This window comes from Manis pentadactyla, chromosome 1 (genome assembly GCF_030020395.1).
Source record: "Manis pentadactyla isolate mManPen7 chromosome 1, mManPen7.hap1, whole genome shotgun sequence".
Taxonomy (NCBI): Eukaryota; Metazoa; Chordata; class Mammalia; order Pholidota; family Manidae; genus Manis; species Manis pentadactyla.
Window position 1 is genome coordinate 66,041,343 of NC_080019.1, and position 25,896 is coordinate 66,067,238.

The 25,896-nt window shown below is 47.5% G+C and overlaps 2 protein-coding genes and 1 long non-coding RNA gene across 5 annotated transcripts in view; 1 reads left to right on the plus strand and 2 right to left on the minus strand.

The window, feature by feature from the left end:
• DZIP1L (DAZ interacting zinc finger protein 1 like) overlaps nt 1-18,320 on the minus strand; it is a 51,378-nt gene extending 33,058 nt beyond the window's left edge. Inside the window, exons 1-4 of one of the 3 annotated variants that reach the window (XM_057497956.1) lie at nt 18,202-18,320; nt 17,994-18,129; nt 2,982-3,563; nt 1,229-1,313 (exon numbers count right to left, since the gene is read on the minus strand). In XM_057497956.1, the coding sequence (XP_057353939.1) occupies nt 1,229-1,313; nt 2,982-3,482 (586 nt within the window). In that variant the 5' untranslated portion in view covers nt 3,483-3,563; nt 17,994-18,129; nt 18,202-18,320. Of the gene's footprint in view, nt 1-1,228; nt 1,314-2,981; nt 3,564-5,758; nt 5,777-11,172; nt 11,462-17,993; nt 18,130-18,201 lie in introns of those variants that run through there. The other 2 variants (XM_057497946.1, XM_057497951.1) reach the window with 2 other exon arrangements.
• On the plus strand, nt 7,294-8,653 carry LOC130682878 (uncharacterized). The gene is made up of 3 exons (XR_008996279.1): nt 7,294-7,383; nt 8,151-8,199; nt 8,525-8,653. It is a non-coding gene; the product is annotated as an uncharacterized LOC130682878 (long non-coding RNA).
• The window catches only part of LOC118934881 (uncharacterized), a 63,244-nt gene continuing 54,627 nt past the window's right edge, over nt 17,280-25,896 (minus strand). The window contains 3 exon segments of the mRNA XM_057488353.1: nt 17,280-18,532; nt 18,597-18,610; nt 19,129-19,541. Coding sequence (XP_057344336.1) covers nt 17,956-18,532; nt 18,597-18,610; nt 19,129-19,541 — 1,004 coding nt within the window. The 3' untranslated portion in view covers nt 17,280-17,955.

Genomic DNA, 25,896 nt, shown 5'->3' on the forward strand with positions numbered 1-25,896 from the left:
CTGAGCCACTTTTAAATATACAGTTCAGTGGCATTAATACCTTGATAATGTTGTGCATCCATCACCACCGTCCATCTCCATAACTCTCTGCATCTTATAAAACAGAAACTCCACCCATGAAACAAGGGCTCCCCATTTCCCCTATGCCCAGCCCCTGGGAACCACCATTCTACTTTCTGTGCCTATTAATTTTATTACTCTAAGTATCCCATGTAAGGGAACTCATATATTTGCCTTTTTGTGGCTGACTTATTTCACTTAGCATAATATCCTCAAAGTTCATCTATGTTGTAGCATATTGCAGAATTTCCTTTCTCTTTAAGGCTGAACAATATTCACTTTTTAAAAAATGTTTTTACTACATTTTATTTATCCATTCATCTGTCAATGGACATTTGGGTTGCTTCCACATCTTAGCCACTTTGTATAACACTGCTATGAACATGAGTGTACAAACATCTCTTCAAAGACATGTGTTTTTATCATAAAAAGTTATTTAAGAAATAGAAAATCCATTTTTCTTTAGTAACCTCCAATACAGAACCAAGAAGCAGTAGATACATAATAAATGCGTAGCAACTAGGCAAATACATGGTAGTATCTTAAAACTCTGTCCTTAAGAAAAGTTTTATTGAATGAGGCTACCATATTTATATTTTCATATCTATATTTATTTTAATGTTATAAGAGCTATTTTTTACTGTTCAGTAAAATTTTTACCTCAAAGTATGGATACAAAGTATGTAAATCTCTTTATGGGAAAACATACAGCACTGCTGCTCATTTTGGAAACTGAGATGTTAAAATTAAAGTGACTAAGTCATAATACACTTACATACATAAAAATAATCAAAGAACTGGTCTGACTGCTCATTAACCCCATTTAAGTTCATTCCTAGTTAGCATCAGAGAATTAGCAGATTTACAAAAGGCTGGAGGCTAAGAGCTTTTCACAGTCCCTCCATCTGACTGCCCCATTCACAGTGAAGGCCGCTGAGACCCAGTGGGGAAGGCACTCATCGTGGTCAGATAATAGAAAAGGACAAAGCTACAACTCGGACCAACCTATGTGGCTCACAGTCTTTTGTCTCTACACACATGGCCAGAAACCCTCCCAGCCCTGTGGACGATGAGGTTCTGAATGAAGCTTTCGTGGTATATATGCCTCCCATCCACTGAGTGCCAGGCCAGGCCCTTCCACCATCCCAGGAGGGCCACCGGGACTCACCGCCTTCTGCCGTGCCCGCATGCCTGCGCTGGATGTGGCCCCGGAGATAGGCGGCATTCATGAATGTCTTGTCACACAGGTGGCACTGTGCAGAAGGGAAGCAGTAGGGAAGTGCAGGATTAGGTCACTGGAGTCGGCTAGAGATTCTTCCTATATCAAAATTCCAGTTTCCCTGGGACCCCTGGGCTGCTTTAGAAATGAGGAGTTTGATTTCCTTAGTAAGGCAGTGATATCAACCTAAAATGTATATTCTGAGCTTTAAAACACAACCAGTGCCCTGAGGAACTGTGAACACTGACAAGTTATTTGATGATACTAAGGAATTTTTGTTAGTTTTTCAGAGTATGATTATGGTATTATGCTTACGTTGAAAGGTGAGAGTCCTTGCTTTTAGAGATACATACTGAAATATTTCCAAATAAAATCACATTGCTGATGCACTTTAAATAATTCAAATGTGGAGAAAGTGAGTAGGGGAACAAACGCTACAACACAAACCCAGCCAAACAACAGGAGACAAGGAGAAATGCTGGCTGGGCTGCTGAGACCCGAGGAGGCCCACCATCACGCCGGCCTTGAGTCTGAAAGAATGAGATGCACGCATTGCAGTGGCCCAATCTGCTATCAGATGGACAGAAATTTTTTGAGAGTGGAACCCACACTAAGGAACAATCGCCAAGAGCTGCAGGGAGAGAACCTAGATTCTGGTGCCATCATTGGTTCCTGGGGCAAGCGATACCTGTGTCCCACAATAACCTTGGATTTTCCCATTAAAATAACTAACAAATTCCTTATTGGCCTAAACCAGGTTAGATTGCTATTTTATCGTTTACTACTGAAAGGGTTCTGACCCTTTTTATCATAATTAACATATCAATTACCTTTCAATCTATTGACATTGTATCATATGATTCATTCTGTCCCACCCACTCCCAAACCGAATTTCCTGAAAACCCGAACCAGCATGACTTGCTCCTTCATGGAACAAGTAGGAACATGGATGGTTCCTGGCACAGATCCTGGCCACCATGACAATTTATTAAAGGGTAAGTGTCCCCAGTCCACATTTCCATGGGGAGAGATGCAAATGCTCAAATGCCACCCTGAGTTATGAACTGTCACTTGGTTAAATGAAGTTACTTTTCCAGAATGGGCCTGGTTCTTCCAGTCCCTTGCTATATATACACTGATTACACACACACATACACATACACACCTTTACACATCACACTTTACATACACACAAACTCTTCATACATATACACAACCTCCATAAATACACACACCATACACCCTCATTCATTCACACACACACAACATAAATATATTTTTATATGCACACAAGCACAAGTTATACATCACACACACCTACCATGCACAGATGTACTTTCCAAACATGCACATATACACATTAGACAAACAAATTCACACCATTCATAAACACATGCCTTCCATACAGTCACACATGCACACACTGGTCAGGCACCCTCTACATAAACATGTGCACATGCAACATTCATACACACCCACCACATAGTGAAGTCTCCATACATACATATGCACACACATTCTAGAACCCAATGAGACACCCTCAGGCACTCTGGTCTTGAGCAGCATCTCTAAAATCTGTTCCTAACCCCAGTGAGAATGACCCACAGTGGCCTTGGGCCCAGGGTGGATGCGCTGCTGCCTAGGAGGCCTGGTGGCCGAGCCCAGGGCTCTCCCCTCTCCTCACCCTGCAGAGATTCCTCACCGGGTGGTAGCTGTAGGCGCCTGTGTGCAGAAGCAGTTGCTGCAAGGTGCCGATCAACTTGCGACGCTGGTGGCTCTCCTGCCGCACGCCCTTGAGCTCATCAGCCTGGCGGGCCAGCTCCTGCTGGCCACGTTCCTGCTGCTCCAGGCTGGCCTGCAACCGTGCCTCCAGCTGGACCACACTGGCACTCAGGAAGTCCTGGCAGTGCAGCAGGTACTCGATGATGAGCTGTGTCAAGCGCAGAACCTTGAGCAGTGCAGGGTCCACAGGCTGCCCACAGTGGCTGCACACCTCCCGGTCCAAGTTGCAGAAGGTGACACCATTGAGGAGCTCCTGCAGGATGGCCACGTCCACCTCCCGTGCCACGCGGTCCACATCCAGGGCGCTAATGCGCCTCCAGTCTATGCTTTCACAGTGAGGCTGGAACTTAAAGGTAGGGAAGGTAAAAGTCCCAAAGACAGAGCCACTGAGGCCCTTGGCAGTGGTCATGAAGGACTGCATGGGCGGGGGAAGCCCTGGGCTGACCACAGGGGCTGGGTGCCCCCAAGGCCACGGCAGCAGGCAAAGGAGCTGAGAGAGGGCCTGGAAAATGAGAAGAGAGTCCAAGTTAGGCAAGATGCATGTGGCTGGCCAGCAAGAGACTAAGTGGGTGAAGTGAGGCATCTGTGCCACAGCCTGCTATGCGTGGAAGGCGCTGCCATGGCCACAGCTGTGGAAAGCAAGAGCATGGGATTCCCGGTCACACACATGTGGATTCCCATCCTCAGCCTTGGGCAAGCCCCTTCCCAGTTCTAAGCCTCCTGGGTATAATTGGGATCATGGGGCCCACTTTGCAGGCTTATGGTTAAGAATGAGTCAGGTGAAGTACCCAGCCTAGTGCCTGGCACATAGTAGCACCTCAGTCTACTATAAGAATGCCTGCAAGAGGTCTTTGTTGGGGGGAGCTGTCAAACGTATGCATGGGCCTTTCTGTAACACTGCAGTACCTCAGGACAAAGTCCGTAACTTGTCATGGGAGGCAGAGCCACCTAATGTCCATCATACCTCACCCTCTCTGCCTATAATTACAAAATTATAGTGGAATGGGGGAGGGGGGCTATGTTTCCCAGATTCCCTGATAGCCATGATCCTAAGATTATGTTCTCTGTAGTGGGATGTGTGTGAAATGATGTTCACCACTGCCAAGGTTGATTTCACTCATATGTGGAGTACAAGAGCAAAGGAAAACTGAAGGAACAAAATAGCAGCAGAATCACAGAACCCACATATGGACTAATAGTTACCAAAGGAAAAGGGACTAGGGAGGATGGGTGGGAAGGGAGGGTCAAGTGTGGGGAAAAAGAAAGGGGGCATTACGATTTGCATGTATAGTGTGTGGGGGGCACAGGGAGGGCTGTGCAACACAGAGTAGCAGACAAGTAGTGATTTTACAGCATCTTACTATGCTGATGGACAGTGACTGTGAAGGGGTACGTGGGGGAGACTTGGTGAAGAGGGAAGCCTAGTAAACATAATGTTCTTCATGTAATTCTAGATTGATACCAAAATTAAAAATTAAAAAAAAAAAGAGAGAGTGGCCGTGTCTCTGGGCACAGATAGTGCTCATCCAATCAAGGTCTCTTCTTCAAACCTAATGGCTTAGAAAAGAGCTTCAGTTTGTCATCAAAAGACTCAGATTCTACTCTCTACTCTCTTAGTGGACATAAAAACTATTTTCTCTCTTTGGAGAGTGATTTGACAATAGCAGCAAGAATGTAAAATGAAATATTCCACTACCAAGAATTACAATTTATCCTACAGATAAACTCATGCAAGTGTGTAAAGGTGTTTGTGCAAAGATTATCATTGTAACAGTGTTTGTAATAGCAGAGTACAAGAAAGCAAAATATAAAGCACAATAGGGGATACAAATGGTATCTCTATACAATGAAATACTACACAGCTATTGATAAAAATAAGGTGGCTTTTCATGTACTGATACATGAATAGGTATGATATGTATAGATATATACTTCCATTTCTATATGAAGGAGAAAGGCTCTGAAGAAACGGTGGGACTGGGATTGCAAAGAGGAGAAGGAGCCTTGGACAGGCCTTGGCCTCCCTGAGCTTGTCTGTCACTGTGAGAGGCAGTGGCAGGGTGGAGAGCCTGCCGTAGCCTCCCCCAAGGGGTGCTCTGAGGACAGGAGGAGGGGTGAGGCGAAGGCCCTCAGGAGTGAGCAGCTCGGTGCAGGAGGGCTGGCCTCTGTGACGGACACGAACTCCAGGGACTACTATTCCCACTTCACAAACAAGGAAACTGGTGCCTTTTGCTAGGTGGGGAAGCCAGAGCTGCATCTTACTCCAGAGCCTGCAGATGTTGAACATCTCGAGCCTGTTTGTCTAAAATTTGCTTTGATCAGATCATCAGTTCTTATCCCTCAAACACATTCATCACTCACTCCCCTCTCATTCACAGCGTGGCCACTTGGCCAGGCCCGGCGCCAGGCCCTAGACTCCCCAGGTATATTAACCTCACACCTGCACCCCACATGGGAGCTCAGAGTGGCTTCTTGTGGCCACGGTACTGAGTCCAAACTCTTTAGCCTGGTCTGGAACTCTTTTCCATTTCATCACTCCCCTGCCTCCCTTTCTGATACTCTTTCCACACACTCCAAAAAGAAAATCACCTAGCCACAAGCACCCCCAGCATGACCATGAGGAGACCAGCACATTTCTACTTATGGCGTCACATTATTTTAAAAAAAAAAAGAGGAGGCTGGTGACATGATACTCACCATGCTCAGCTCCAAGCTGCAACCATGTCACTGGAGCCTCAGAGACAATTGCCACAACAAGCTGTGCCTTGGGGCAACAGCCGGTGACCAGGCATGCCATGTGCAAGGGTAATAGGACACCTGCCTCCCCCAGGGGACACGCCCCACAGGCCGGGAGCTCACCTGAAAACTGTTTTAACTAAGCTTTGGCTACTAAGCTGATAGCCCGCAGTCTCCTCTCTAATAATAAGACTCTCGTGCTTTATCAGCAGCTCTCCACCCACTTCTTCGAATGCGCCTTCCAGCATCTCCTTTGAACAGCTGCTACCCTGTCACCCTTCCTTTAAGGCAGGGTGTGCTAGCACCCCTGTGATACTCTGCTGTTCACCCACGACCCACCTCTCCCTGTGCTCACACTCAGGGGATAAGCTCAAACACGACCCTAGCTTCCACAACCACTGGCCAGCTTTAGGCCGAGCCTCAGCTACCCCCAAATCTCTCACTGGCCCATCTGTCTCCTAGGACCTCTATATCCAGACTTCCAATGCTGATTTTACTAGATATCGTAAATCCAAATTCCACCAGGGCCAGGAAGGTAGCATTTAATGCAGGAAACATGCCTGCCAGGTGTAAGAGAAACTGCAGTACAAGTTACATGCTAGTGGCAACGGATTCCCCATGTTAGTGTTTTAGATACAAGTAGGCAGTGGTTCTCAAAGTGTGCTCCCTGATCAGCAGCATCAGCATCAACTGGGACCTTGATAGAAATGCACATCTCCAGATTTAATGATTCAGAATGACTGCAGCAGGCAGTGTTGGAGATGGTGGCAAAATGCGGAGTATACACCTTACTTAAAAGGGGCAGCCACCATTGAGGTCCAGCCACATGGGAATGGATTTTATGTGTTCCTCATGGGCTAATTCCAAATTCATTAAAAAGATATTCAAAGGCCTCTATGAACTGTTTCCAAACTACCCTTCCAGCTGCATCTCCCTCTTACTGTGCTTCCTGCTGTCCACATTTTCATATCTCTGTGCTATTTATTTTTAGGTACTGTTTTTAAGTGCTTTATAAAGACTAACCCCTCGAGGAGGCTATTGTTATTATTATTATTATTTATTATTATCTCAGCCACAAAGAAGTGAAGAAGTTTGTCCCAGCCGGAGGCAGGATTGAAACCCACGCAGCCTGCTTACAAAGTCAGCTGTTAGCCACTCACTGCACCAAGCCTCCACCACGTTCTTCTGCTCCTACTGAAGCTGAATGCGTGCTGCAAGCCTTGCTCATACACGACTGCCCATAAACCCCTTCCAAGCCTACAGTCAGAATTCCCTGCCCTTCCCCTGGGCTCCCAGAGCACAGAGCATACACTCCTTCGGGCACCCTTACTATAGTCTGGTCTATGTTGGGGCAGCTGTGCAACATTCATTCATCCGTCCCATCAACAGAACATGCCTGAACCCCCACCACGTGCCAGACACCGGGACTAGGACTCAGGACTGATGGTCACCCAGGCAGCAGTCCCTGCCATGGCTGATAAAAATAGTTCTGGAATTGTACGCTCCACACGCAGTTACAAGGCTTCCCAAGACTTAGCCTACTTACTTCTCGCTACAATCCAGTACTCCGATGAAAAACCTTACAGGTGAGCAAAGAGGGCAGCAACTTTCCCACAGTCACATAACTAGTAAGTGATGGTGTCCAGGTCCTGAGTTTGTTTTCCAGACAGACAGAAAAATCCCCTACGGAGCGGGAAGTGCCAGGGCAGGACCTAGGACAGGGGCTGCGGGAGCGCTGAGGAGGGGCCATACCAGGACAATCTGCCTGCCTTCACCTACAGCCCACTCCCCCAGCTACGAGCTCCAAGAGGGCGGAGACCATGGCTTTTCCTATCGACTGTAGTCCAGCATATCACCTGCAACCCAGTTTGCTACTGAATGGAGTAGAATTGTCAAAATCTTAGAATATCTGCTTCAAAAAGTCCCTATTCTTGGGGTCTTGGAGAATTGAGGCTATGGACCAGCAAGAATGGAGATAAAGACAAGACTGGAGTTCAGAGTCCTTAATTTGGATTCACTGAAAAAAATGCCATTCAGATTTAGTAAAATGCTGGGTTTGTGGACTATCTGTGTCCATAGCTTAGTCCCACTGGCCACTAATAAAAGCCTGTCATGCAAGAGTCCTTGCAGGCGGGCTCAGGCTCCCCAGTGAGAGGCCCGAACCCACACTGACAGTCAAGATGTGCTCACAGTGCTCTAGCTTGCCCCCCAAGCAGCCCTGAAACCCTTATGTTTACCTTCTGAGCACATTCCGTAAACACTGAGGATGGCAGCCCCACTCCCAGTTATACAGAATTCTGAATTAGGGGTCTGAGTTCATGTGGTTTTACTGATCATGCCTGTCTTCCGTCAGAACCCAAAGGGTCCAATTCTCAGAAGTCCTAGGGCTCTGACATCAAAAGGTAAGCAGAACAATGGGAATTTCAAAATTATGATGCTAAGAGCAGCCATCATTTCTTGAGTATCTATGTTCCAGGCACTGTGTCAGCCTTTCAAGTACTATTTCTAGCCATCACTCAGCCTTGTATGTAGCTATTATTTGCCTCTTCCAACAAACACAGAAACAGACTCAGAAAACCTGAGGGATCTGCCCTGAGCCACTCAGCTACGAAGTAATGAAACCAAGATTCAGATCAAGGTCTGTCTGACTCCAAAGCTTTTGAATTATGCCTAAGTACCTACTGATGATGATGATGATGGTGATACACAAATTATTTCCCATGATAGAAATTACAGTACCTGAGATTTTGTGGCCAGACTGCAAGTGCTGAAAGAGTTAATAGCAAATCGCAACAGGGCTAGTGCTGGAGACACTCAGCTTCCCCTGCACCTCAACAGAGCTTCGCGGAATATGACTCAGCTCCACAGTGTGTGACCTCATAAGCACGGGCACAAGATAAAGCCCTATTAGGGTGTCACGGGTTACCAGGAAACCACACCCCCCAAGGGGCAGGGACACCGTGGTTTCTCCAGGCTGAATGAGCTGAATTAGCTTTGCCCACATCTGGGAACAGAGAAACACAGGGCAGAAATGATTTGCTGCCCTTAGGAAATCTGAAGCTGGGTGAACCATCTCTAGATGTTTTGAGGCATCCCAGAAAACTTCTCAGTCTCAGACCAATGTTATGAGTTAGTGGGACCCAAAAGAGCGATGTTTATGCTAGCGTTCCAAACTCGCTTCATTGCCGAACAGATGGTTTCTAGCTGATGCAATCCCACAGCCAAGAAAGAAAGTCCATCTACCACCTTTGCTTTGCACACCCACAGCGATGGGGCATTCACCCCCTCATAAGGCAGCCATCCCACTGAAACAATTCCTGGAGACTTTATAGCTCTTCGGTAACTTGCCCAGCTGTAATCTGTCAAGGACAACTTCCACAAAATTAACAAAATGGCTGACTTTTTCAATAAAAATCTGACCTATTTTTTAATAGAAACTGACAGCTACGCTACACCACCGCCACTGTCCCCTTAGTGTCTCTTCTGTGTCCTCAAGAATGCAACCGAGAGGAGCACTTGGGAGAGCCAGCCTTCCCGGGCAGCCATCCTCAGCGATCACTCCCAAGCCCGCCTTGGCTCCAGAGCTCACTGCCACGCTGCCCGCCTCAGGGAGCTCAGGCGCGCCATTAGTGCTAATTGTTGTGGCTGCCTAGGAAACTGTCGCACAGTTTGCAAACAGGCTGTGCACACACTGTAGGCAAGGGAGTGCCAGAGACCCCAGCGGAGATGAGAGTGGCCCACGAGCTCTCCTGGAGTGCCATTGTTAGAGACCTTAGACGTATTCTGCAGTTGATTTGTTGTTTTCTATGGAACAGAGTCCCCCTTTCTGCTCTTTCTTGCCCATCATGGGGGCTGCACCCACTCCCAGAACCATCAAGGAGCAAGGAAGAGAGAGATCCACTCCACCAGGCACACAGCTCTCCCTCGCAGCTGGCCTCCATTCCAGCAATTTTAAGGGGATGTTTTTAAAAGACACCATCCATAGTTTTCAAAGTCTATGTTAGGTTTTTGCCAAGACGACGATTTTCTTTAAAACAAAAATTCAGGGTAGGGATTTAACTAACATTGCTCAGGAGTATTTTTGAAGAGAAGACTACAAACTGATATCACCTATCTTCCCATGTACAGAATTGTCAAAAACTAACACTGCTTTTCACATTCTAAAAGAAACCCAGTAGAATCTAGTGGTGTTTTCTTTGCCACGGAGGAGTCACTGCTTCTTGGAAAAGTTTTCAGACCCACCCAGAACCTCTCTAGAGGTGCAAAGCCCAGTGACAGGTGGCGTTGCAGGCAGTTAACCCTGCTCCCCAGGTCAGGGTCTTGTGCAAGGGGCCAAAAGGGCAGTTCAGAACGGCCCACCTCATTGCCCCCTTCTCTGCTCCTGTCAGCATTGCTTGAGCAACAAGACTTCTGGCCAAACTCCAGCTCTGGCAGAACTCAGGTAGGTTGTTACGCAGTTAATTCAGGTTCCTGTTCCCAGCCTGAAGCACAGAACTTCATGGCGACATTTTATCAAGTTCCATGGTACCCAAAAATATTTCCACATGAGGGCGATGTCTTCAGACCCTTGGTGCTGATGAAAGACCCCTTATCAGCCACTTGGCTTGAGGACCAGCCTTCTCTGGGTGGGGTTGTTCTCACTGGCTAGTCCTCAGCTCCAGGGGCAAGTGTTAAGGGCTGTGACAGAGGGGGGACCCCTCCCTGTGTGCAGATGGGAGTGGGACAGTTCAGTGTGAGAACCTCATACTCACTAGGCCTCTCTTCCAAGTCCTGTTAGAAATCAAATGCCAGGAGACAATGCAGGCCCTGGGACCTGAGGGATGCTGGGGGCACAGCAGCCCCTGTCCACACCCTTCAGACCCCCTCCTCTGCCTGGCCTTCCGGCCTGTGTCCTGAGCAAAGCAGTTCTCCTACACAAGCACTATGGCTGCATCCTGCCAAACTCCAGCCCCAGAGTGCAAGGAGGACGGAACCAGAGGTGCTGATGTGTTTGTTTTTACATCATCTCATTACTGAAGGATCCCTATTTACCTGCAGAACTCAAAGTCTCAAGCCCCCAGATCATTTTACTTGTTTCAAGAAGTAAATATCCCACGCCGTCCACCACGGAAAGCCCAGTCTTGGGGGTTCGGCTCTGCTTTCCTCCCGGGTACCTCGGCCAGAGCAGCCCAAGGAGCTGAGGTGCAGGGCGGGGCAGGGCCTGAGCTGGGCCGGCGCGCGAGGGGCTCTGGCTCGCGGCTCCCGGCCAGTCTGCTGCCGGGCGTGCAGGGCGCTAATGTTTAACCTCCTGCGGCCTGAGCACCGCTCCCTCGGCCTGGGGACGCCCCCTCCCGGACCAGATTCCTGGCATAGCTTTCCCAGGAGGCCCAGCTCACCTGGGGTCGCGGCAGCAGGGGAGAAGGGAGGTCCCGTGGTGCCGGCTCGGCGTCTGGGCCCCAGCCCGTCTCCCGGTCTCTCCACCGACCCGCAGCGCCTCGGCCCTTCTCGGAACCGTCGCCGCTGTGCGGGCCAGGGTTGCTTCCCCAGTTCGGTGGCCCGGGCATCCCCGGAGGCAGGGGACATTGCCCGCCCGGCCCAACCCGGCGCTGCCGGCATGCGGGGCCGGGGACAGGAGAGCCTCTGCAAGCCTGCAGGTCACAGCATGGGGTCGCCGGTGTCTCTGCTCCCACCACCGCTGCCCCGCCGCCGCCTAGGGAGGGGTGGAGCCTCTCCCCTGCCCCGTTGGGACCAGCTATTTTTAGGTCTGTTGTGCAGAGGGAAGGAGGGAATGCCACGTTTGATCCTTTAGGAAAGTCCAGGATCCAAGTGAATGAATGGCTCCCAGCCCTTGCTGAGAGGCCAAGCAGAGCCCAGCCAGGCTGCAAGTGCTCCCGTCCTCACACACACACAGAGACCCGCATACCCACCCCCACCCACCCCCAGCACACAGGCACAGCACCCCCCCAGACACACATACACGGACACACACACCACACACACACACACACGCACACACACACCACACACATACACACACACACATACCATACACACACAACACACACTCATCCACACACACACACATACACACACCACCACTCCGGTACAACCCGCTGGCTTGCTGAAAGCTGGGGCAGCTGCACTCTCTACACCGACGCCCAGTACACTGGCCCCAAACTAAGGGGACCTTCCTGGTTTCCGATTCGGCCTCACACTAGTCCTTGGGTGTGTCCACCTCCCAACCTTCTGGCTTGCCCCATGGGTCCACTGTGAAACTCAGAACCAAAGAGCTCTCTCTCCTGTGTCAGTCCCTCCCTGATCCCTTCCCCTTCCCATAGCCAGTGGTTGCTTTACTGACACTCAGGTTTCTGGGAATTTTTTCAATGCCTTTCTCCCACCGCAGCCTCTGTCTGCCAAGCTCTGTATTTGGGGGCAGCCAAAACACATGGGTATGGGAACAAGTGTTGGCAAAAATGTGGAGAAATTGGAATCCCTGTGCCTTGCTGGTGGGAATATAATGGTACAACCAATGCAGAAAACAGAATGGTGATTCCTCAAAAATTTAAACATAGAATTACTATATGATCCAGCAATTCCACTTCTGGGTATACACTCAAAAGAGCTGAAAGCAGGGACTCAAGCAGATATTTGTACATACATGTTCCTAACAGCATTATTCACAATGGCCAAAGGTAGATGTGTACACCCACATATGAATGGGGAAATAAAACGTGGTATGTAAATATAATGAAACATTATCAGGCCTTCTAAAAGCATGAAACTGATACATCCTACAACATGCATGAACCTTGAAAATACTAGGCTAAGTGAACAAAAGGACAAATATTATATGACTCCACTTCCACAAGGTACCTAGAATAGTCAAATTCATAGAGATAGTCCAGAAAGTAAAATGCTGGTTCCCAGGAGCTGCTCTGGGAGCTAGGGAATAAGGAGTTATTTAATGGCCACAAAGGTTCAGTTTGGGATGGGGAAAAAGTTCTAGAGATGGATAAAGGTGTTGCTTGTGCAACAATACAAAAGTACTTAACTGAATTATAAATTGAAAATGGTGAAAATGGTAACATCCTTGGTGTGTTTATTTTACTACGATTTCTAAAACATAAAAAAAGAAGTAGTGGAGCAGGGACCACGACCCAGTGGGGAAGTTTGCAAGCTCTCTACTCTGGTGGGGAATCTTGTCCCCCCTCTCCTCTCCTGGTCAGGGCATGCTTTTCACTCGAGCGGTTCCTGCCACCCATCAGAGGGGAGAAGAGTTCAGGCTCTGGAGTCAAAGACATAGTTTCATTCCACATTCACAGGATGTGTAACCCTGAGCAAGTCATTTAACCTCCCTGAAGATGGGAAAAATAAACTCTACCAAGCAGGGTCATTATGAGAACAAACTTAGCTGAAGCCTCTCTAGGCTCAGCCCAGGACCGGGCAGTCGGTGGTGTGTCCTCCCCAGTTCAGTTGAGTGTGAAATTTGGGGGTCTTGGAGAATTTGCTTCTCAGCTCTCTTCCCACCATATCACTAAGCGTGTAGAAAGTAGCTCTAGGGTATCTGTGTGTGTTTGTGGGTACCATTTCCATCAGCCTAAATTCCCTCATGTGTAAACAGGGTGCCTGCCCTCTTCTGCAGGGCTGTTGTGAAAAACAGGTCTACCTTGTCGATAAGGCCAAACACTAAAGACTCCGTCTTCAGCCAACAAAGTCCTCCCATGACTGGAACCTTCACCCCCTTCCTTTAACTGGGAAGTTCAACATTCAAATTCGAGAGTTAGTGAGTGCCTGCTGTGTGCCAGGCTCGGTTCTAGGTCCCAAGGACACCGAGAGCTTATAAAGGACTAGATCATTTAGCCCCGGGAAGCTGTCACCCACCCTCTGCCACAGCACACACAGATTTGGCAGCACCAGTAGGGACAAGTGTGTGGTCCACGACATAGGAACAGGCCGAAGGAGACTGGCCCTAGATGTCTAGTCCAGGGGACAGTACTGTCACCCTAAGTGTCTGGGCCCTAACTATAGGATGGGAGGACAGGACGGTGGGTTCTCAGGATCTGCAGTTTCCATCTTGCCCTCTAGCCCCTCACCTGTTTCTCAGGCCAGTGCTAGACGCCTGTTCCCTGACGCAGCGGGGACACCGTCACAGCTGGTCCCCTTCCTACACTTAGGAATGTGTCTGGCAACAGCGGGACACACACTGCTGCGAATGGAAGGTGGACTTTAGACTCTAGGCAGCACACGGTAGGAGTGCCCTCTGCTGTCTGCTGTTGGCATCACACCTCGGAAGCCCGCTCCTAATCCCAGTTTCCGGAAGGGCATCTGAAGTGTTACCACATAGGTCTCCTGATGCTGGGATGCTGGCCATTAATGGTCCCTGAGTTGATTTTAGATAGAGATGTATGGTTGGGTTTTCACAGTGTTGATGTATAGATATGCAGGCGTATAGTCAGAGGGGGATTTTTCATAAAACTCTGGTTTGCTGGTTTTTCTTGAAAAATCTGAGGTTCTGGCATCAAAAGGCCTGCATGCCCACTTGTCAAGATTTGGCTGGATCTGAGGGGGAACCTCTTCCCTAAGCAGAGCTGACACTCTAACTATCCCCTGAAAAAAGCACTTTGAAGGAAGTCTGTGCACTTACAGAAAAAAAACTACTTTCTCAGGAAAAAGTTGTCCTCTCTTGCAAAATGAAAACATGAGGTCAGCCTGATCAGGACCCACTCTCTGGATCCAGAAACAAACCCAGAATGGTGGGCCAGGGCAGACTGGAAAAACTGCAGCAAGATAATAAAAGGTTTGCATCCTTCATATAAATGGTTATGTTATCAATAAGAAATGGAAAAGCAACCCAATAGAAAAGTGGACAAGGCTATTAGGCAATTCACAGAATAAGAAAATAAACACTACATGTGAAACAGTCAAGCTCACCAAAATTAACAGGACAATTTGATGCTTTCTTAAAACTATCATATTGGCCACAATGAACTAGATTTTTGACACCAGCGAAGGATGGGAAAGTGGGCAATTTCAAATAGCCTTTTTGAAAACAATTTGGCAGCACATACCAAAATTTAAGTCCTCAAGTATGTGGTAATCAGGACTTTTGCTAGAGCATTACATGTAGTATTAAAATTAAAATCAATTTAAATGGCCATTTGTTGAGTATTGATTAAATGCATGATGATGGATTCTCCATCGAAACACTGCAGCCATTATGAAGACTAAAGTATATTTTGGTATGCTAATGAAAAAGGCATCAAGGACATGCATACTGTTAGAGTGCAAAATACCTGATAGAATAATATGTATTATATGATCCATTTATGTTTTTAAAAGACTATACATATGAGAAATTCAGGGCTGATATTAAAAATATTTAACCACAAGTTGGCTCAGGCACTAGCCTATGTGGGAAACTGGACAGCCCTCTGGGGCCAATCTTAACCCTTCAGCAGCTGCATTGCAGGGGTCCTGGGGGAAGAGAGAAGGCAGACAAGGTGGCAGGGGGGATACCTGGAAGGCTTGTGGCCAAGACTTCCTACCAATAGCATGGTTATATATTCAGAGAAAAAGTGAGAGAAAGAACCGAACTTGACAGGGGCACAAGAGGCACTTCATCATTTGCCCCATACAATCTCATTGTTTGAAATTCTAAGGATGAGTGTGAGATTTGAAAAAAAAAAACCCTATAGAGGAAAATACCAGCATGAATTCTTTTGAAAATGCATCATGACATAACCGTGTGGCATAGACCACTACCAGGCCAGAAGGAATCCAGGGTCATCTGGGGTCCTAGGAATCCCACTTACCACTGTTTACTCTTACTACTTGTTTTGGCCTAATCCCCTCCACTATCACCATGTTTTGAAATATTCTTTTCTACTTAACAAACTGTAGCTAAGTAACACATTGTTAATTTATGTCCCACGTTTTATTAACCAAAAATATTTTTCTGCCAGGTAAAACTCTCTATAAACAGCTGTCTTGCCAATGGGTTTCAGCCCCTGGTAAGTTCGCTATGGATTCAATGTGACCAAAGAAATTAATAGCAAAACATTCTTTAGGGTGAAAGGGCTTATTACCCGGCTTGTTCTCTGGCAGTAGGTCCAGCACTAGCATCTCTGCCTCCACCCATACAGTGCAATAATAGGTTATTGCCTAAAGGTGTGGAAGCGGTATCCTAGCAACAGGCCAGTTACATCATCAGGTTATCTCAGTTCAGTGAGGATCCTGGCCATGGGGACCCCAAATATCCCACAACATCAAATTACTAATATCACCACACTGAATTCATATAATCACAGGCCAACATTAAAAAATGTGACATTCAGGCTGACCTGTTTGGTCCCATGATGAGACAATTCATAGTTTTTGAAACAATGAAAACGTTTCTAACCAAAGCACTCAAAACCATTTGTCATGCATTCTCTAGATGTGGGAAATGGGATCAGTGTGTGTGACCCCACTCCTCCCTGAGAGGGCCCACCCTAAGAACCCTCACCTGTGGAGACAATCAGGAAAGCCGAGAACTAGCAGGGTCTCTGGAGACACAACTCAGAACACAGCCCTGGGGAATACCTGCAGGTTTCTAAGTCTTACGTTGGGGGTAATGGTGTCAGATATCTAAGAATCCAGAGCAAGTAGCTGGGAATAAATAAAGGTGGGGAAGAACACGTGACTTCTGAGTATTTTAAAATAAAATTGTCAAAGCAGTGATTCTCAAAGGGAGAAATATCAGAATGAAAGAGGATGGAGGCATATTCTTTGAAAAAGGATCATAAATTCATAGTTGAAGAAACTATAACTATTTTTCCTATAACGCAAACTACCAAAAGGAAAGTTCTGGAAAATCTTGTCTGATGAATATTTGTGGTAAAAATATTAATTGTCATACCCTCTGGGAAGAGGAGGTGAATTCTTATGTGACCATAAAAGGGGTAGCAGTTTTAAATTTCAAACTTGTAATTGGCTTTTATGAGCCAGGTCAGGTAGAGTGAGGAACAGCAGACACCCTGGAGAGGGGAGGGGACTGTGCCAGGGGGACATGGGGCAGTCACTGGGACGTAAGATCTAGGGACCTACAATGGACTGAATATTTAAGTCCCCCCAAAATTCATATGTGGAAATCCTAACCCCCAATGTGATGAAACTGGTCAGCAGAGCCTCAGGGAGGTAATTAGCTCATGAGGGTGAAGCCCTCACTGATGGGATTAATTCCCCTGTAAATGGGATGCCAGAGAGCTCCCTTGCCCTTCTGCCATATAAGAATTCAACAAGAAGCGTGCCATCTGCCACCTGGGAGAGGATCCTCACTAGAACCCAAACATGTTGACCTTGGACTTCCAGCCTCTGGAACTGTGAGATAGAAATTTCTGTTATTGAGAAGCCACCTAGTCTGTGGCACTTTGTTATTGCAGCCGAAATGATTAAGACAGGAACTCGTCTGCTTGATCCAGCTGTCTCTTCAGCACTTGAGTCAGTGCTCAATACACAGAAGGGGCTCAGTTAATATTTATTGACTGAATGTATTAATGTATATCAAAATCAGGTTAGAAATCAATTCTCTTTCTTTCCCAGTCCATTCTCTAAAAGACCCTGAAATTAATCTTACAGAAATAAATTTAACATGAGCAAAACTATTAGCTGCCTATCCCATTTTCATTTCCTCCTTAAATTTCCTAGCCTCTCTTGCAGCTACAGTCTGGCCAGTGAGATGTAAGGGGAAGTGTTATATGGTACTTGCTGGAAGGCTTCAAAAAATAAAAGAAGTACACCTTTCTCCTTCCTTCATCCTTTTGCTTGAAATGCAGACACGATGGGCTGATCAAAAAGCCATATGGACCATGGGTGGGATACTGGCACTAAGGATGACACTTAGAGAGATGCAAGAATCCTAGGTCCTTGATGACTACAGTCCCCATACCCACCCTGAATTGTCTGCCTTCAGACTTCATGTATATGAGAGAGAAATAAATGTCTATATTTTATATACCAATGGTATTTGGGCTTTTTCTATTATAGACAGACAACGCTAATCCTAACTGATAGGTGGGCAAGCTCCACACCCCTGGGGAAGTGGAGATGAAGTAAAAGCATGGCACTCCAGGAAAGTCCAGTTCCACACTACATCAGCAACACCCCAGGGCTGGCTCTATTTGTTTCCTGGCCCTGGCATGTCAGTCACCAGCCCTTCTGGTCCTAGGACAGTGCTTACGGTAGAGATTTTCCACCAGTGTGTTGCTCCCTCTGACCACGACCTTCTTGTTATGATTCATGTAGTTCCACAGGTGCAGGGCATAGGAGTAGTTGAAGCTCAGTTCTGGGTCCCAGACTTCATAGTAGCGCCTCCACTGTGGATAGGAGATGGGGTAAAATCTGTGGGGATGTAGGAAGGACAAGTTCTGACACCCGAGGTCGCTCACCTCCTGGAAGTCTCTGAGTTTGCACCACAGTCTCAACATCCTTGTCATCAAATTGGGACCCTGGTTGCCCCAAATGTCTGAATTGTAGTGTTCAACAAAGTTTTCCATGCACTCCCACAGGAAAGGGTGGTGGGGCAGGAATCCAAACACCCCGTTGCTAGAGTAACGAGAAGACTGTGCAGCCAAGAAGTTCTCCTCAGGGATGGGCCTGATGGAAATGACATCAGTGTCCATGTAGATGCCGCCATACTTCCAGATGATGGCGAGACGGCACGCATCTGAGCTGATGTGGAGACAGTGTCTCTCAGCACTGGCATTGATCTGCAGGAACAGGTGAAAATTAGCAGGGAAGAGGGAGGGATGTCACAGTAGGTGGCCAGGCCCAGGTAGCCCAGCAGGAGGAAGCAAGCTAGCTTCTCAAAAATCTATTTGCCCAAAGCCCAGTTTTGCAAATTTACGAAAATTATCTCCACCCGAAAGAGTTGCCTTTAAGTAAAAAGGTTACTGCAATCAGTATCAACGGGAAGCAGCTTTTAAAGATTTCATAAAACTGTTAAAAAAGAAAAATTAAAAGCAGTGGGAAGGTTAAGAAGAAACCCAGAAGGGGTTTCAAGATGAACTGGGTGAGTCATTTAAAGCAGGGTGTACATTAGCCACAAATATGACTGTGAAGAAAGAATTCTCTCTAAGTCCTAAAAGTGCGAGAAACTGACCAAAAAAACCTAGGAAACTGGAATAGATCAATACGTGTGCTCTTTGGGAATTGGTAAAAGAATCTTAAAATGCATACGTGCATGCGTGCCTTCATTCACTAATTATTACACTAATAATATAAGGTGAAGGCTGACATACAATGTGCCAAGCTTTCTCACAGCTGTTAAGCACTTATCTATGAAAGTCGGAAGTCCCTCCTGGGAACAGACAGACAGTAAACAAAAACAGCCTTTCCATATCCAGAGGGAAGAGGAAAACATTGTCTATTGCTGAGAGAAGGGAAAGGGCTCGGTAGGTGGAGTTGGTGGGCAGCTGCGTGGAATTGTTGAGACCCTTCATAAACAACACCACAGGCCGCTCTGGATAAATCTTGGCAGCAGACTCCACAGCGCAGGAGACCAGGGGCGATGGCTCCATTCTCTCTGAGGTCTCCAGGAACACGATGCTGCGCCCATGGCTCAGGAGGGCTTCCAGCCCCTGCTGGGACTTGGAGGGAGGCAGGCAGGAGAAGAGGCAGGTGGACTTCAGGGTGAGCTGGTAGAAGAAGACACAAGCAAGCAGCAGGATGACCGACAGGGAGAGCTGGAGCTCCTTCAGCATGTCTACTTCTCCCTCCCGGCCTGCTCCTTAAATCAACACAATTAATGAAAAATTAGATCCACAAAACCTGATAAGAGACGGCACACAAGAAAATGGAACCTGAACACTTCTTAACTAAGATTTTGAAAATCCTAAATAAAATCTGATCAAGTCAAGTCCAGCAATATTAAAATGAAAAATACATTAACTAAGGCTTATGTGAGGAATTTAAGGATGATTTGAAAGAGGAAAATAATTCATTAATAGATAAACTATAAATGAAATGCAATACTTTAACAGATTAAATAAAAGCTATTTGATCATTTTGCTCCAAAGATGACAAGAACAGTCACACTCATTCATGATATTTAAAAAGCACATGGAAATTTGCTTAAGCTCACAAACAATGTCTACCAGAACACAGAGCAATCATCATACTTAACCGGAAGCTTTCAACCCATCCCCATTAAGGACCAGGAATGTGATCCATTCTCACTGTTCCCATCCAATATCATTCTGTTACATCTAACCACTGCAGTAAAACGAGAGCAGAGAATGTCTAATATATACTAAAAAGGAAGAGGAAAAGTATCATTAGTTGCAGAAAATAGGATTACCTACCTAGAAAATCCAAGATAATTTACTGAAAAACTAAGAGAATTAAGAAGAAAATTAACCTAAGGAAGCAAACTTAAGGTTAGACTTGAATAATGTTCCAAGATCCCAATTAGCAGAGCCATGACCCTAACCTGGGTCTACCTGCCACCAAAGCCCCAGCCCTGAGCCATTCCCAGCCATGCCTCCCTCTCCATAAATATTAGCTCTAACTCTACCTAACTGCAGAAGAGCAGAGATCTCAGTTCGTTGGCCGTCTAGTTTTCACATTACATATAACTCTTCTAGAAAATACAAAACCAATGAATCAGAGCTTACCTTCTAGCCAGAGACTTGCAGCCTGCCAATATCTGAGACCTTAGCAATGATGACAAGCTTTTCCCACTACCTGATAAATCAACACCTAATCTTCCATTTCAACAACTGAGGGAAGGAAATCATTGTCAGATGGCCACAAAACACAAGAAGTTCTCAAGAAGCTCCTCCCTTTACTAAGTTACCCCACAGAGACTTGGGGGAATAAGGGATTCACACAAATTTTTAGGTGACTTAGACACTAGGACTCCCTGTGGGTCCATCAGGAGGGTTCACCGGGAGAAAGCTGTGTCATGGCATAGCCCTGGGGCCAACAGGTCATGCGCCTCAGCAGTGCAGCTCCAATCCAAATCATGGACAGAGTCTTGGGAAAATGTCTTCATCAGATTATCCTGTAAATTCACCCTAACTGTGCAAAAACTGTTTGATTAAAAGAAGAGAAAATCCAAATAAGCAATGGACAAAACCTAGTCTGAGGGCCTGGCGATCTGGAACAAGAATCGGTTCCTCAATTTCAGTTACTATGGTTTCAGGAAGGGTCCTTTTGCCCTGAGGTCCTCCATAGTGGGGAATCGGCTTCCTCCCAGACTCACCACGTCAGCTTCATTGCCCTCCACTGAGGTGGCAGTCCCCACACCTCCCAAGATAGTGTCACTCTCCTGTGGGCCGCTCCCCATTGGCCTGAGGCTTAGTGATCCTCCTTGGAGCCACCTTCCGCTCAGGAAGTCATACATCTCTGGTCCAGAGCCTTCTCTCAGGCATGAACAGGTATCCACTGTTCACCCTGGGTGGTCTGGTGTGAACACAGGTCCCCTCCTGAGCAGACTCTGGATGGACACACAGGTCCTACGTCATGGGAGACAGAGCTGCCCCACTCACCTTTGTGCCCAAGGTTCCCATAAACAGCTCTTTGAGTCTCTACACTCATCTCTTCCTTTTGGAGCTGAATTCCTTCTCTGGACCTCACCAACTCTAGACTCAGGGAGCCTTGGCACCTTTCCAAAGTTCCCCAGCATTGTATAGATGGGTAATTTTTTCCTTGTGGAGGGGAGGGAGAGCAGAGTTCCTAGAGTCACATCCCAGGGAGGTCACACACCCTAGTGCCTTCCAACCAATTGCAGAACCTGGCAACTGAGGCAGAGAGCAATGAAGTAGCTGGTGGGTGGTCTTTGTTACAGGGATGACAGTGAGCGATACTGATGCAGTGAAATCCTAAGCACAAAGAGCAGGACTGGTCTGACCAAGAACAAAGAAGGGGGTGTGACGGAGAAGGCACTGAGCTTGGAGCCATGCTTGTACCCACCACAGGCTGAGGACACCAGGACAAGCCTCTACACTGCCCGGAGCCTCAGCTCCCCTGTGCTGGGTGGACAGTGACTGACCTTGGGCTTATCACGAGGAGGAAAGACCTCTGTAAGCCACAGAAGCACCTCACACTGCCCACTGAGGAAAAGAGGGGAAAACCAGTATACTATTGTAGTGGTATTTGGGCTCCCTGATGACAAACATTAAGTTGTTGTTTTCACATGAATGACATCTATTGAGCTACAACCCAGTAAGAAGGAAATCTCAGCCCTGTGTGAGAGTTGATGCCATGGTGCCGAAACCAGCAGTCAGTCACAGTTACTGGGGCATTTTCAGGACCTCACAGCCCCACGTCCCTCCCAGGCCTTTCCGAGCGGGCCTCCCAATATGTGAGCCCTCCACCAGGAACTCCCCAGGACCCCAGAACCGACCTTCAGCTTTCCCTGTGTGAGACCAGCACGGCCTGCCCTCCCCCCTGCCCGCCTTTCTGCATGTGTAGGCAGGTGCCATGGCAGCAGCATCTCACCTGGGTCCTTTGAGGCCCCAAGAATGGGCTTCAGGAAACCCTGCACGCTGGAGCCATGGCAGCGCCAGTCCCTTTAACCCGGGTGCCACTTACCCACAGCTTCTACTCATTGCCCACAGAACATCCCTGCCCTTTGACCCTCTGTGACATTAACACTGTTCAAAATTCCTCTAAATGTCTTCACCACACTATTTCAGGCTTTCTCCAACCAGCAAAACAACCACTAGATACCCCAAGTTAGATAAATCCGAGTAGAGTTGTGCGAAGAGCTATTTATCTCTTAGCAGTGGGTGGGTCTGAATACCCAGATGACAGTCCCATATGCATCCAGATATCACTACTTTCCTAGGAGTCTCTGCCTCCCGTGAGAGGGTTCTTACTTTGACTGCTATGGAGTAAGCCAGACCTGGCCAGTCCACTGGGCAGTGGGCCTGGGGGATTGCGGCTGAGTGATGAGAAGTGTGGGTTGCTGTAGCCCCAAATAAATGAACGGGGTGGGGAGAAACTGAATCCATGTTCCTTCTGTTTCATGGTGCTATTCTTTGGATGTTTGGAGGTAGTGCAAAGAAAAGGCAGTACAGGGGAGACAAACACAGCAGTAGAGCAGAGATTTCCGCAACCCTGCACCGCTGATAACCACAACTGGAAATAGTTCAGGGTTAGGGACTAAACTCCCTCTGCTATAAAGGACCCACTGTATCAAGAAGGAAAAGAAAGAAATTTTTCACAATGCATGTTTGCTGAACTGAATTACACACGAAAACCGCACTGCTTAATTCTTTTGCTTCTTTGAACCCTGATTTACTGCAAGAAGGAAATGTTCAAGCCAACAATACTTGTTTCATTTACCTTGGAGCCTGTAGAACCAGAGTTCCGGTTTTTAACATATTTGTTAAGCAAGTGAGACTGATAAACTTGTCAAAGCATTCAGTTACTAACAGGGAAAAACCAATACCCAGAACAATATCTTATTGACATTGCCAATTATTTTTACCAGAGTTCTGAACAGGGACAGCAATGTTGGGTTCATGGGAATATCAAGAAACTAGCTAGACAGAGGCTGAGTGAGAAATAATCCATAGCCTAACTTCTGGGAACCAATGGGTGAATAATTGAAGCATATTGAGGTGTGACATTATTAACACTAAGACTTGGGGGAAAAATTCTTATTAGAAATCAGCGAGTTCACATGCCAGAATAAAATCACCTTGTCCCAAGGCAATACTTTAAACTGTTCTGCATTTCTAAGAAAACGGTTTTAGCCCTGTGTTTCTGGGGGCACTGCTCTTTTGTTCTCCACTCAGCCACACCATGCTCCTGCTTAGGAAACCTGGCGTAGTTGTGAAGAATGTGTTTCTGGATTTGTTCTGGAATTGTACTGACACGTGAAATTTCCCCCTTTTAAAATGTACTTGCAGATAAAAAAAAGGATGGAGGATAAGGACAGCAAGATAAGGAAAAAACAGTCCTCGGTGAAGCAGTTAGGTCCCAAACACCACTCTTTCAGCCTAAAGAACGGGGTCTGTAAAAAGTCTACAGAAAACAGTGGATCCAGTTGGAGAATGGAGATCTGGCTGAAGGTGCTTTGCTATTACTTTCTGTAAGGTAGTGTTTAGTTTCTTCTTCCTATCAGGAATGGGGAACATCTTGGAGCCATCTATGCCAAGAATCCACATGGTACAGGAACTTTGTAAAGACGAGTGGCCGTTACAATGACCACCTCCTAATACAGCTGAAAAAAACTGTTACTACTAAATGATTGTGTCCCCATCACACACTCACCCCCACCACCAAAATTCATACAGTAATCCCTACCCCTCAGTGTGATGGTATCGGAGGTGGGGCTTCTGGGAGGTGATTGGATTTAGATGGGGTCATGAGGGTGGGATCCTTATTAGAAGAGGCAGACCGAGATCTCCCTCCATGAACACGCACCAGGGGAAGGCCATGTGAGGACACTGTCAGTGGAGCTGTCTGCAAACCAGGACGAGGGGCCTCGCCAGAAACCCACTCTGCGCTTTGACCTTGGACTTCCAGCCTCCAGAACTGTGAGCAACACTGTAGTATTTTGTTATAGGAGCCTGAGATGACGAAGACAGAAGCCCCATGGTACGCTATGTGTCTCTGATCACCGGCCACATGTTTTCATGAGAATCTGCCTCTGAGCCATGGGGGCAGTTGGAGCTCCTCTTAAGATGTGGGGAACTGGGACCAGGCCTTCGCTGACCACCTACCCAAGGACGACTTCATCAGCAACAGGAACCTGTACAGGCTGAACTGCTGTCCTGGCCTGGGGCTGCTGGCTGCCCGCCTTGTTGCTTCACAGCCCTCCGTCTGTCCTCTTGTGCCTTTTCTCCCTAACAGAGGTGTCCGGTCTCCTGATCTCGGCGCCTGACAATCACCGTGCTCCCAGTACCCAGGTCCCTAATCAGGGCATCATTCTTAGCTCTTCTCCCTCCCCATGCCCCTCACGTACAAGTTATGTTAGTTCCGCTCCTCTGAGAAGCAGACACCAGACGAGATTAACTGTGCAAGGATTTATTAGGGGAAATGCCTGTGTGAGAGAAAAGAGGAGGGGAGCTGTGTAAGGCTGGGACAGCTGTCAGCTCCCAGGGCAAGTCGGAGAGAAGCCAGGGCGTAAGAGTCCTGCGCCTGCGCCGCCCCGTCTAAGGAAGGGTTGGGGCCTCAGCGAGTCCTCAAACCAGCCGCCCACCGGGGGTCCTGGGTCTCCCAGGAGGGGCCTCAGCATTCTAGCCACGCACCGATGCTGGGAGAAGCCTGTGAGGGGCGTGGCCTCGGTGTATTTCACGGAGGGCCTTGGGTCAGTTGTGCTCCTTCTGGTTGGGGTTCATGAGGCACACTATCAAGGCTGCTGCCATGCACCTCGTGAGCTACAGATCTGCTTGTCTGCATGGGGTGGGGAGCAGTGCCTCCATGGTTCCCACGGGCCTTTTCCTGAGGAGAAACTAATAGGAAGGATATTAGGCAGATGAAGTACAGTCCTGGTCACTGTAGTTGATCTCAGGGCTGCAACTCATCCACTCCCTCCTCCCTTAACCATTCTGAACGCCCCTCATCCTCAGAGGTCATCTAATCCGGTGTTGGCAGCCAACGGGCTGTGCAGCTCATCACCCTGAAGTGCCTGAACACTCCAGAGTCATGCCCTTTCCCAGTCCACAGCTGCTGCCCATGTCTGCTCTCAGTTTTTGGGGTAGGGGAGCCGTAGAAGGCCCCCATATGCATCTCTGAGGTTCCACCCACTGCTTTTGTAAAAGCAGCCTGACCTCTTGGCTGCTGATCAGAGTCAGTGACCTCCACCAGAGGAACTGGGCCCTTTACTTGCTGGTCACCAGGCAAAATAAATCCAACATGCCCTGCAGCAGTTTGCAATTCAATGAGACCTTGCCATGTCACTTGGCAAGAATCTGCTGTTTGGGATCAGAACCTCCAACACTGAACAGCTCAGAGTTGCAGGAACGGAAGCATAAAATCCTCCAATTAGGCACTAGGAGTGGTGGTCAGTGGGGCCACAGCTATTCACAAACCTTGATTCCTGGACCCCTGTTCTCTTCCTATTTGGGAACAAGCACCACGCACAGCTCTCTGAATTGATATAAATCTACTGTATCCTGAAGCATGGC